The sequence below is a fragment of the Drosophila nasuta genome, unplaced genomic scaffold (genome assembly GCF_023558535.2).
Source record: "Drosophila nasuta strain 15112-1781.00 unplaced genomic scaffold, ASM2355853v1 ctg30_pilon, whole genome shotgun sequence".
NCBI lineage: Eukaryota > Metazoa > Arthropoda > Insecta > Diptera > Drosophilidae > Drosophila > Drosophila nasuta.
Window position 1 is genome coordinate 302,467 of NW_026869500.1, and position 12,129 is coordinate 314,595.

The 12,129-nt window shown below is 38.1% G+C and overlaps 4 protein-coding genes across 4 annotated transcripts; 1 reads left to right on the forward strand and 3 right to left on the reverse strand.

The window, feature by feature from the left end:
• Positions 1-1,570: 1,570 nt before the first annotated feature.
• On the reverse strand, positions 1,571-2,943 carry LOC132797894 (ankyrin repeat and KH domain-containing protein 1-like). Its single transcript, XM_060809644.1, has 2 exons — positions 2,568-2,943; positions 1,571-2,374 (listed from the first exon to the last, which is right to left on the reverse strand). The coding sequence occupies exons 1-2, from the start codon at positions 2,841-2,843 to the stop codon at positions 1,739-1,741; spliced, it is 912 nt and encodes a 303-aa protein (XP_060665627.1). The 5' UTR covers positions 2,844-2,943; the 3' UTR covers positions 1,571-1,738.
• Positions 2,889-6,123, reverse strand: LOC132797903 (ankyrin repeat and KH domain-containing protein 1-like). The gene is made up of 4 exons (XM_060809654.1): positions 6,056-6,123; positions 4,402-4,588; positions 3,680-4,208; positions 2,889-2,938 (listed from the first exon to the last, which is right to left on the reverse strand). The coding sequence occupies exons 1-4, from the start codon at positions 6,121-6,123 to the stop codon at positions 2,889-2,891; spliced, it is 834 nt and encodes a 277-aa protein (XP_060665637.1).
• Positions 6,124-6,131: 8 nt separating this feature from the next.
• LOC132797904 (uncharacterized) lies at positions 6,132-6,860 on the reverse strand. The gene has a single exon (XM_060809655.1). It carries the CDS (start codon positions 6,858-6,860, stop codon positions 6,132-6,134), a length of 729 nt encoding a protein of 242 aa, XP_060665638.1.
• Positions 6,861-10,632: 3,772 nt separating this feature from the next.
• On the forward strand, positions 10,633-11,344 carry LOC132797896 (ankyrin repeat and KH domain-containing protein 1-like). The gene is made up of 2 exons (XM_060809646.1): positions 10,633-10,950; positions 11,144-11,344. Exons 1-2 carry the CDS (start codon positions 10,675-10,677, stop codon positions 11,324-11,326), a joined length of 459 nt encoding a protein of 152 aa, XP_060665629.1. The 5' UTR covers positions 10,633-10,674; the 3' UTR covers positions 11,327-11,344.
• Positions 11,345-12,129: the final 785 nt, after the last annotated feature.

The window sequence follows — 12,129 nt, forward strand, 5'->3', positions numbered from 1 at the left end:
CCGAAAGTTGGGCCACGCTTTATGAGCTTGGTGGCAACTCTGGAACATAACTATCTATATATTGGCAATCATTTTGAATAATTATAAAACTATGAACATATGTATATTAGAGCATAATTGAAGAGCTATATTATGACTGCAACTTTTCTGCATTTACATATATTACAACTTTAACTTAATACCATTAAGAAAGAAAAAACACAAATAAAAATTTTGTTTTCGAAATATTTGTCTATAATTGAAAAATATATATATATTCATAATAAGTTCAAGTGAAGTCCTGGTCGAAATTTGATGTAGGTCTTGGACGTTGATGTACACAGTATATTCAAATGGTCCAAATGGACACCAAGTCGAAGCTTGTTTCATAAGTTCCTGAAATGAAATTAAAGTAGTTATTATAAATTCGAGTTCTTAGGACAACAATAATAATGAAAAATCAAGAATCAGAACGCAAAACAAAGATTATTTGCAAATTATATAATTTTGTGTATCACCATAATAGATAGGTCGATCACAAAAAATACACTGTGATTCGGAAGGTGGTTTCTACTCAGCACAGCACACTATGGTCCAGGAGACCACTTTTCTTGATGGAAATTAATAACACATAAGCTACAGGAGTTTTTTGATTCGGTTTTTTTAGTTGAACTAAGGAAGGTCCCTAAAATAATTTGTGAAAAGTGGGCGTGTCTACTACTGGATATATTTTTTTTTAATAAAATTTTTTTTTATATTTGGATGATTTTAAAAATTAACAATTTTATAAATTTTGACCTAAATTTTGAGTATTATATCATTAAATTTTTGATTAATTTCACTTCTGATCATAAGAAATCGAGTTTTTTGCTAGCTGAACGAAATTGTTTCCTCAAGTCGGCTTCATAATATTAAGGGATTAAGACTCAATGGAAAATAATTTTTTGCTATACGTTTACGTATAATTAAAGCATATTCATCAATTTTAAGACTATACATATCTTTAAAACAAAAAATATTATAGTTTTCTGCATCATCATGCTTCATAAAACTAAACATGTTCTCAGCGGTCGCCTCAAATCGTCTAAAATCTTCTTATTAACTTTTAAATTTAACTTGTCATATGTAATAACATTTGTTTTAGTAAAAAGTGTTCTCATTTAAGATCTGTAATATCAGATATCATATATTGCTTATTGAAGCGGACTTAAAATATCACACTTTTGTTGCAATTTATTGTCCGATTATACCAATATTTTCGACTCTTGTTTGGTTTCTTTTGATTATTGGTTTGTATTGTGCGAGAGTGCAGATAACAGAGCTTTCGAGTAATGGAAGAGCGGCGGTTTACTTATTTAAGCGTAGCATGCGAAGTAAGTCGACTGTACACCTCGATATAACAAGTGAAACTGAAGTATACAAGTAATAATAAAAGTGCGAGTGAAGAACAAAAATGGACAGCAAGCGAAGCCAATTTTACCAAGGAGCTGGTCGTCTATTTGCGTGAGTTACCAATAAGTTAGTAACACTATTGGTGTAGATGTCTATTTTGTTGATATAAATTAAAACCCACAGTTGTTTTTTTTACTCTTTCTTTTTTTTATTTCGACGTCTGCTAAGTTGCAGTGTTCACACTCGACTGCAGAGTCGAACCAAACGTCACTTCGCAATTCTGTCTTCTCTTTTTTGTCGTTTTTTTTATAACGGTCGTTCCGATTGTGTCCAGTCGGATCGTGCCTCTTCATGTTTGTCATAGACTCTACATATCTACGAATAGGGTAGAGAAGGTAACTCGTGCGCCCTTCTCGATGAGTAAGTTCACGGTCGTCAAGTGGCCGGCACGATAAGCCTCCATAAGTGGCGTACGGTTGTCCACCGTCGTGTGCTCCAAATTAGCGCCACATGAGAGGAGCACACTAGCCGCAACGGTATGTCCTTTCTTACAGGCAATCATCAGCGCCGTGTCTCCATTTTCCATCGTTGCATCCACAACCGCATCGCTCTCCAATAATAAGTTCACCATTCTCACGTCCCCCTTGCCAGCTGCCATCATGAGATACGTGTTGCCATTTGTAATGGCCCCATTAATGTTGCCGCCGGCCTGGATGAGCAAAGTGGTAACCTCAACGTCACTATTGTTAATTGAACATTCCAGCGGCGATGGCAGTGGATAAGTGGAACTATTGACTTGCGCTCCGGAGTCTAGTAATAATTGCGCTACTTCCACTTGGCCACCTGTTGAAGCCGCTGAAAGAGCGAAGTTCAAGTGATCGGCGCCAGCTTGCAGTAGGAAACGCACCAAATCAATATGACCCTTGTAGCTAGCCACTGACAATGCACTCTCGTTGTACTCATTGGAGCGGGTGTTGATATCGGCTCCACGCTCGAGAAGTACCTATGAGAGAGGCATTAAACATAAGATTAATCAGCAGATTAAAGGGTGAGAGTAGTTAATACATTCTTTATACATCAGATAAGATATCTAATAACGAAATCATTAATTCCATTCACTGAAGACAGTTGCAATCAAATCTCGGATTCTAATAACTTTTCAATGGTCAATTTACTGCCTATGACTCGATACTAACCTTGGCTCCTTTCATATGGCCGCAACATGCGGCCTTCATCAGCGGTGTATGTCCAATCACATTGTGCTCATTAATGTTTGCGCCATGGCTTAGCAGTGCATTCACCACATCAACATAACCGCCCGCGCTGGCAACCATGAGCGCCGTTTCCCCATTTTCACATCTTTCATTTATATTGAAGTTGTTCCTGAGGAGCACTATGACAATTTCATAGTGACCCGAAGCAGCCGCTTCAATTAGTGCTGGTCGATTTTTTTGTTCTTGGAATGGAAACATTTTTAACAAAACTTTTATCAGAGCAGCAAAAATGAAACACAATTGTCAGAAATATTTGACAGACGAGAATAGTGATGGATCGAGAATAGTGATGGCTCGAGAATAGTGATGGCTCGATTAATCATATGATACATATTAATCGATTAATCGGGTACTCGGGTTCGAGCCCGCCCGGGTTACAAACTTTTTTTATTTTTAATGATAATATATATTTTGCTTTTATTCAAAATGTGTAGCGGGTATCTCACTTTTTTTTTTGTTTTGAAATAAATTTGCCAAGTCGCATTATATTTGCTCCATAGATGCAATATATAAATTTGCCGTTTGTGTGTGCGTCTTAATTTGTGAGCAGTTCATTAACACACACACACATAGAGAGAGAAAAAACCCAGTTAAGCTCGAGTTGTTAAGCTGATGAACTCAATGGAGGCATTAAAAAAATGTCCAAGCAGTTTGGCTTGGCTTTAAAATTGCATCTGCAAATTGCAATTGTGCAAAAATTGTGCTGCAAAGCTGGAGACAAAGTTTTCCTTCTTAAGCGAAGGTGTTTTTCTTTTTTCGAAAGAGATGTTTGTGTGTGCGTGTTTTTTTTTTTTATTCATTTTTGCTCTACTATTTCTAATACTAATATTGCTAACGAGATACATGTAATAAATTATTATACCCGCTACCCATAGGGTAGAAGGGTATTATAACTTTGTGCCGACAGGAAATGTATGTAACAGGTAGAAGGAGGCATCTCCGACCCTATAAAGTATATATATTCTTGATCAGCGTCAACAGCCGAGACGATCTAGCCATGTCCGTCTGTCCGTCTGTGTGTCTGTGTGGCGTACGGCTGTCCTCCGTCGTGTGCTCCAAATTAGCGCCATATGAGAGGAGCACACTAGCCGCAACGGTATGTCCTTTCTTACAGGCAATCATCAGCGCCGTGTCTCCATTTTCCATCGTTGCATCCACAACCGCATCGCTCTCCAATAATAAGTTCACCATTCTCACGTCCCCCTTGCCAGCTGCCATCATGAGATACGTGTTGCCATTTGTAATGGCCCCATTAATGTTGCCGCCGGCCTGGATGAGCAAAGTGGTAACCTCAACGTCACTATTGTTAATTGAACATTCCAGCGGCGATGGCAGTGGATAAGTGGAACTATTGACTTGCGCTCCGGAGTCTAGTAATAATTGCGCTACTTCCACTTGGCCACCTGTTGAAGCCGCTGAAAGAGCGAAGTTCAAGTGATCGGCGCCAGCTTGCAGTAGGAAACGCACCAAATCAATATGACCCTTGTAGCTAGCCACTGACAATGCACTCTCGTTGTACTCATTGGAGCGGGTGTTGATATCGGCTCCACGCTCGAGAAGTACCTATGAGAGAGGCATTAAACATAAGATTAATCAGCAGATTAAAGGGTGAGAGTAGTTAATACATTCTTTATACATCAGATAAGATATCTAATAACGAAATCATTAATTCCATTCACTGAAGACAGTTGCAATCAAATCTCGGATTCTAATCATTTTTCAATGGTCAATTTACTGCCTATGACTCGATACTAACCTTGGCTCCTTTCACATGGCCGCCACATGCGGCCTTCATCAGCGGTGTATGTCCAATCACATTGTGCTCATTAATGTTTGCGCCATGGCTTAGCGGTGCATTCACCACATCAACATAACCGCCCGCGCTGGCAACCATGAGCGCCGTTTCCCCATTTTCACATCTTTCATTTATATTGAAGTTGTTCCTGAGGAGCACTATGACAATTTCATAGTGACCCGAAGCAGCCGCTTCAATTAGTGCTGGTCGATTTTTTTGTTCTTGGAATGGAAACATTTTTAACAAAACTTTTATCAGAGCAGCAAAAATGAAACACAATTGTCAGAAATATTTGACAGACGAGAATAGTGATGGATCGAGAATAGTGATGGCTCGAGAATAGTGATGGCTCGATTAATCATATGATACATATTAATCGATTAATCGGGTACTCGGGCTCGAGCCCGCCCGGGTTACAAACTTTTTTATTTTTAATGATATATAATATATATTTTGCTTTTATTCAAAATGTGTAGCGGGTATCTCACTTGTTTTTTTTTGAAATAAATTTGCCAAGTCGCATTATATTTGCTCCATAAATGCAATATATAAATTTGCCATTTGTGTGTGCGTCTTAATTTGTGAGCAGTTCATTAACACACACACACATAGAGAGAGAAAAAACCCAGTTAAGCTCGAGTTGTTAAGCTGATGAACTCAATGGAGGCATTAAAAAAATGTCCAAGCAGTTTGGCTTGGCTTTAAAATTGCATCTGCAAATTGCAATTGTGCAAAAATTGTGCTGCAAAGCTGGAGACAAAGTTTTTCTTCTTAAGCGAAGGTGTTTTTCTTTTTTCAAAAGAGATGTTTGTGTGTGCGTGGGGAGTGTGTGTGTGTGTTTTTTTTTATTCATTTTTGCTCTACTATTTCTAATACTAATATTGCTAACGAGATACATGTAATAAATTATTATACCCGCTACCCATAGGGTAGAAGGGTATTATAACTTTGTGCCGACAGGAAATGTATGTAACAGTTAGAAGGAGGCATCTCCGACCCTATAAAGTATATATATTCTTGATCAGCGTCAACAGCCGAGACGATCTAGCCATGTCCGTCTGTCCGTCTGTGTGTCTGTCCGTCTGTGTGTCTGTCCGTCTGTCCGTATGTACATCTAGATCTCAGAGACTATAAGAGATAGAGCTATAATTTTTTTTCGACAGCATTTGTTATGTTTGCACGCAGATCAAGTTTGTTTCAAATTTTTGCCACGCCCACCTCCGCCCCCGCAAATCAAAAAAATCGAATAACAAGCGTAATTTTAAAGCTAGAATTTTGGTATATATAATAATAACTATAGTAGTTATGATTCCTAAAAGTTTGGTTGCGATCAGATAAAAATTGTCGAAGTTATGAAAGAAATACTTTTGTATGGGCAAAAACGCCTACTTACTAGAGGTCTTAGTTGCTTTGGCTGACAATCTGGTATATTGTGCCGTCTATGGTATATTTTGAATGAGGTACTATATCGATATACTACATATACCATTTGTTATATTTTTTAGTATTTTTGTAGTATACGAGTATTTGGTATATTTTGAGAAATATACCGCAAAATATATTGCTTTTATTCAAATTGCTTTTATTCGAGTACACTCGACTGTAGCTTTCTTACTTGTATTGGATATAGGGCAGTGCGATCCCCTGTGGGACGGCCGTGAAGCAATGCTTCACAAGAGACATAGCGCCACCTATTCCATCGACTCTCTCCTGGCTCTCTCCATGCTTCTTTGGGTCTGCATCACAGTTGACACAAACTCGCATATCACAACCCAGTTGTCCACTGATTGCAGCATTAACGAGACCAAATTTCCCACTGCGATCGGTACACCAAGTGCCCTGTCCAAATCGTTACGAAGCGGCCCATACAACTTGCAGACGAACATAGTATGCTCCGCATCTTCCAGTGTTCCACACTCCGAACAGTCGCCAGATGCTTCATGACCAAAGCGGTAACTTCTAAAGCATACATGGCCGCTTAGCACCTGCGTCAAGTGGAAGTTGACTTGGTCGTGCTTCCTACCATTCCATTCGCCGATGTTCAGGATGAGCCGATGCGTCCAGCGGCCTTTTGGAGATCTATCCCATCGTCGCTGCCACCTCTCTAAGCATTCCTGTCGTCCTGCATTACGAACAGTGTGGTACCGGGAACGCAGCTGCCGATAAGTAGCAGCTCGCTTTCTAGCCATTTCCACAAACGGAGGTACTCCAGCGATGACGAAAGCTGCGTTCTCAGAAATTGTGCGAAATCCACTAATAATACGAATGACACTCTTTCTGAACGTTGCCTCCAGCCCTTGGCAGTAACTCCTGGTGTCCAGTGCTCGTACCCATACTGGTGCCGCGAACAGTGCGATGGATCGCATGGCACCCGCAATCAGAGATCGTCGCAATTGTTTTGGGCCTCCAGTATTCGCCATGAGCCTTGAGAGAAGCCGGTTCAGGCCTGCAGCTTTATTGCTCGACGCTTCCAGGTGCTCTCGAAAGCTGAGCCTTGTATCGATCCATACTCTCAGATACTTTATCGCTCTTTTGGACGTAATAGTGGTGCATCCAACCGAAATTTTCGCAACTTCGACACTTTTTCGGCTGCTGATCAGCACGGCTTCAGTTTTGTGCGGCGCAAGTGCCAGCCCAACTGAAACAAGCCACTGCTGGATGGTCGCGATTGCTTGTTTGCACACCCTCAATATTCGATATGGTTCGATCTAATGATTTCCCTTTTTCCTTTCGGTATTTTTGTCAGCATCCAAGCATTGCGAATGTATGAAATAGTTTAGAGCTTATATTTATATTTTCGATAGCATTTCATGGGTAATTCCATGGCGAAATTTGTCACGTGCGAGACTTTTTTACAGTGCACTGCAGTGAAAATAACATAAACTGAAACAATTTTAAAAATATTGGTATGTTATTCTTAAAGCTTTAAATAAGCACTATATTTAGAGCTAAGATTGATTTTAGGAGCTTCATCTGTTTTTCGATAAAATATTGTGCGTACGAATTGGTTAATTTTTGCTATTATCACAACAGAAAACAAAACAGAAAGAAAATTCCAAAACCATGCTTAGCTCTAATTAAAGTACTTATCTAGAGCTAAAAAAATAAACTTCTTATTTTCAAAATTGTTTCAGTTTATGTTATTTTCAATGTAAAGAGTCTCGCACGAGACAAATTCCGTCATGGAGTTACCCATATTAAAAAAAAAAAAATAAGCAAGTAAGAAAGCTACAGTCGAGTGTGGTCAACTGACAACTCAAAATAGACTGGTATTAATTTCAAGATATACCATCGAGTGCAGAGGTATTATTCTTAAAATATATGAAATTAATATACCACAAAAATACTAAAAATATACCAAACGATAACCGAAACAGCATGCAAAGCAATGTGTATGCATGTATATACATATGTATGTATGTATAAGAACACTTGCTTTAGAAACGTTGCGCATGCGAGCAACCTAAATGCAAAGTATGTGTATGTGCATATGATCTATGCAAAATTATTAAACTGACATGCAATTATGCATTTGGTACAAAAAAACACCGAAATGCTTGCACACTACACAGTAGCAAAAATCGGATTTTGTGTTCATATATGTATATTGTACACAATATATTAATTTTAATTAGTTCACTTTGCACTTTCATTTCACTTTAACTTGCACTAGGATTTTTAGAGAACACACATGCATATATATGTACGTACGTGATTGGCGATAAAAATAATAATATTGTAACTTCAATAATAATTAAATTAAATAAGAATAAATATCGCGGAAAGCAGATATTTAAAAAAATTCAGCTACGGTAATGGAAAAAGCTCGTTCGGAGAAAATTTGCAAATTTTTTAAATTTATTTTTGCCGAACGACCGTGGGGAAAGCAGAGAAAAATAAACGCTTTGATATTTATCTTGCAGATTGCTATTAAGAAGTAAACTGTGGACACGCGTTTTATTTTTATACCCGCCACCCATAGCGTAGAAGGGTATTATAGCTTTATGCCGGCAGGAAATGTATGTAACAGGTAGATGGAGGAAATCTCCGACCCTATATAGTATATATATTCTTGATCAGCGTCAACAGCCGAGACGATATTGTCATGTCCGTCTGTCTGCCCGTCTTTTATAGTCTCTGTCCTAGTTCTCAGAGACTGTAAGAGATAAAGAATTAATTTTTTCGATAGTACTTGGTATTTTTGCACGCAGATCAGGTTTGTTACAAAGTTTTGACTCGCCCACTTTCGCCACCGCAAATTGACAAAACTCGAATAACAAGCGTAATTTTTTTATTTAAAATGGTTAGTGGATATCTCGAGCAGACTCGAATGTAGCTTTCTTGTTTTTCCATGTTCTTTGCATGCTCAGCTCAAAAGCATGCAATCTTATTTCGTTCCAATGACAAATGCAGGTTTGTTTACATAAATGAAATATGTAAACAATAAATTTTACATTTTCGCCTGATGTAATTCTTAAGTGGTTCTAGAATTTCAAACAAGGAATGGCTTGTAACGGCCGAAAGTTGAGCTACGATTTGTGAGCTTGGTGGCAACTCTGGAACGTAACTATCTACATATATATTGGCAATCATTTTGAATAATTATAAAACTATGAACATATGAATATTAGAGCATAATTGAAGAGCTATATTATAACTGCAACTCTTCTTCATTTACATACAAACATACATATACATATAACAACATTAACTCAATACCATTAAAAAAGGAAAAACACAAATGAAAATTTTGTTCTCGAAATATTTGTCTATAATTAAAAAATATATAAAAATATATGTAAATAATTAAATGTTCGCGGTTCACGAACAGTTAAAAAAATAAAACAACAATGATTTATTTTTATTTTCTTGGTAGCCTACTTTATTGTTATTTATAAGTTCGCGGGCTACGCGTCTTAGGCGAGGAAAGTGTCTTTAAAAACTAATTTCACAATATGCTGAGCTTTAACATGAAACTTCTTACTACGACTTAAAGCTAACATACGTGTGATGTTTGGTGTTTGTGTTAGTGCATTAATGCTGAGTCCTCAAGTTGCAAGTGGACAAATTTTAATTGACTTTGGACTTTTGAAAGTGGCATGATTGCAAATGTAATAGGATCTTTCTGTTTGTGACAATTGGTCGCCGTCGCAAAAAGTGTTTATGCTTAAACTATGATTTGTGGGAAAGAATTTGGAAGATAGGGGAATAATTATGAGTATGTGTCACATACGAAAAATTATTATGGAGGTGGATATATTACTATATACATAATAAGTTCAAGTGAAGTCCTGGTCGAAATTTGATGTAGGTCTTGGACGTTGATGTACACAGTACATTCAAGTGGTCCACATGAACACCAAGTCGAAGCTTGTTTCATAAGTACCTGAAATGAAATTAAAGTAATTATTATAAATGCGAGTTCTTATGACAACAATAATAATGAAAAACTATTTGGCAATCAAGAACCAGAAGGCAAAACAAAGATTAAAAGACATTTACCCGTCGGAGATTTGACATAATTTGCAAATTATATAATTCTGTGTATCACCATAATAGACTCGTTTGCAATTATTGCATATAGGTCGATCACAAAAAATTCACTGAGATTCGAAAGGTGATTTCTGCTCACCACAGCAGTGTAAAAAAAACCATCTAGAGAATCTCCATACCGTAGAAGTTTATCAAACAATTGGCTCCTAAATAAATCATGCGATTTATTTTATTTTATATAATAATTTTCAAAAACAGAAGTGTTGTAAAAAGGCTTCCCAGATTCAAATCAATTAGATAAGGCGAATGGTTGTTTTGTTTTAAATTAATTCTTGTTATATTTCTTCACTTGTACAACTTGTCCGTTCTAAGTCAAAAATACAAAAGGGAAGAGAGCTTAAGACGCACACACAAACGGCAAATTTATATATTGCATTTATGGAGCAAATATAATGCGACTTGGCAAATTTATTTCAAAACAAAAAACAAGTGAGATACCCGCTACACATTTTGAATAAAAGCAAAATATATATTATATATCATTAAAAATAAAAAAAGTTTGTAACCCGGGCGGGCTCGAGCCCGAGTACCCGATTAATCGATTAATATGTATCATATGATTAATCGAGCCATCACTATTCTCGAGCCATCACTATTCTCGATCCATCACTATTCTCGTCTGTCAAATATTTCTGACAATTGTGTTTCATTTTTGCTGCTCTGATAAAAGTTTTGTTAAAAATGTTTCCATTCCAAGAACAAAAAAATCGACCAGCACTAATTGAAGCGGCTGCTTCGGGTCACTATGAAATTGTCATAGTGCTCCTCAGGAACAACCTCAATATAAATGAAAGATGTGAAAATGGGGAAACGGCGCTCATGGTTGCCAGCGCGGGCGGTTATTTTGATGTGGTGAATGCACTGCTAAGCCATGGCGCAAACATTAATGAGCACAATGTGATTGGACATACACCGCTGATGAAGGCCGCATGTGGCGGCCATGTGAAAGGAGCCAAGGTTAGTATCGAGTCATAGGCAGTAAATTGACCATTGAAAAGTTATTAGAATCCGAGATTTGATTGCAACTGTCTTCAGTGAATATAATTAATGATTTCGTTATTAGATATCTTATCTGATGTATAAAGAATGTATTAACTACTCTCACCCTTTAATCTGCTGATTAATCTTATGTTTAATGTCTCTCTCATAGGTACTTCTCGAGCGTGGAGCCGATATCAACACCCGCTCCAATGAGTACAACGAGAGTGCATTGTCAGTGGCTAGCTACAAGGGTCATATTGATTTGGTGCGTTTCCTACTGCAAGCTGGCGCCGATCACTTGAACTTCGCTTTTTCAGCGGCTTCAACAGGTGGCCAAGTGGAAGTGGCGTAATTATTATTAGACTCCGGAGCGCAAGTCAATAGTTCCACTTATCCACTGCCATCGCCGCTGGAATTTTCAATTAACAATAGTGACGTTGAGGTTACCACTTTGCTCATCCAGGCCGGCGGCAACATTAATGGGGCCATTACAAATGGTTGTGGATGCAACGATGGAAAATGGAGACACGGCGCTGATGATTGCCTGTAAGAAAGGACATACCGTTGCGGCTAGTGTGCTCCTCTCATATGGCGCTAATCTGGAGCACACGACGGTGGACAACCGTACGCCACTTATGGAGGCTTATCGTGCCGGCCACTTGACGACCGTGAACTTACTCATCGAGAAGGGCGCACGAGTTACCTTCTCTACCCTATTCGTAGAGATGTAGAGTCTATGACAAACATGAAGAGGCACGATCCGACTGGACACAATCGGAACGACCGTTATAAAAAAACGACAAAAAAGAGTAGACAGAATTGCGAAGTGACGTTTGGTTCGACTCTGCAGTCGAGTGTGAATACTGCAACTAAGCAGACGTCGAAATAAAAAGAGAAAGAGTAAAAAAAACAACTGTGCGTTTTAATTTATATCAACAAAATAGACATCTACACCAATAGTGTTACTAACTTATTGGTAACTCACGCAAATAGACGACCAGCTCCTTGGTAAAATTGGCTTCGCTTGCTGTCCATTTTGTTCTTCACTCGCACTTTTATTATTACTTGTATACTTCAGTTTCACTTGTTATATCGAGGTGTACAGTCGACTTACTTCGCATGCTACGCTTAAATAAGTAAACCGCCGCTCTTCCA

Coding starts and splice junctions, on each gene's coding strand:
- LOC132797894 (XM_060809644.1), bottom strand. CDS start 2,843: ATGTTTCCATTCCAAGAACAAAAAAATCGACCAGCACTAATTGAAGCG. Junction 2,375..2,567: donor GCCATATGAAAGGAGCCAAG/GTTAGTATCGAG, acceptor CCTCTCTCATAG/GTACTTCTCGAGCGTGGAGC.
- LOC132797903 (XM_060809654.1), bottom strand. CDS start 6,123: ATGTCTCTTGTGAAGCATTGCTTCACGGCCGTCCCACAGGGGATCGCA. Junction 4,589..6,055: donor CTGCCCTATATCCAATACAA/GTAAGAAAGCTA, acceptor AGTGCTCCTCAG/GAACAACTTCAATATAAATG. Junction 2,939..3,679: donor GCACACGACGGAGGACAGCC/GTACGCCACACA, acceptor ACTATTCTCGAG/CCATCACTATTCTCGATCCA.
- LOC132797904 (XM_060809655.1), bottom strand. CDS start 6,860: ATGGCGAATACTGGAGGCCCAAAACAATTGCGACGATCTCTGATTGCG.
- LOC132797896 (XM_060809646.1), top strand. CDS start 10,675: ATGTTTCCATTCCAAGAACAAAAAAATCGACCAGCACTAATTGAAGCG. Junction 10,951..11,143: donor GCCATGTGAAAGGAGCCAAG/GTTAGTATCGAG, acceptor TCTCTCTCATAG/GTACTTCTCGAGCGTGGAGC.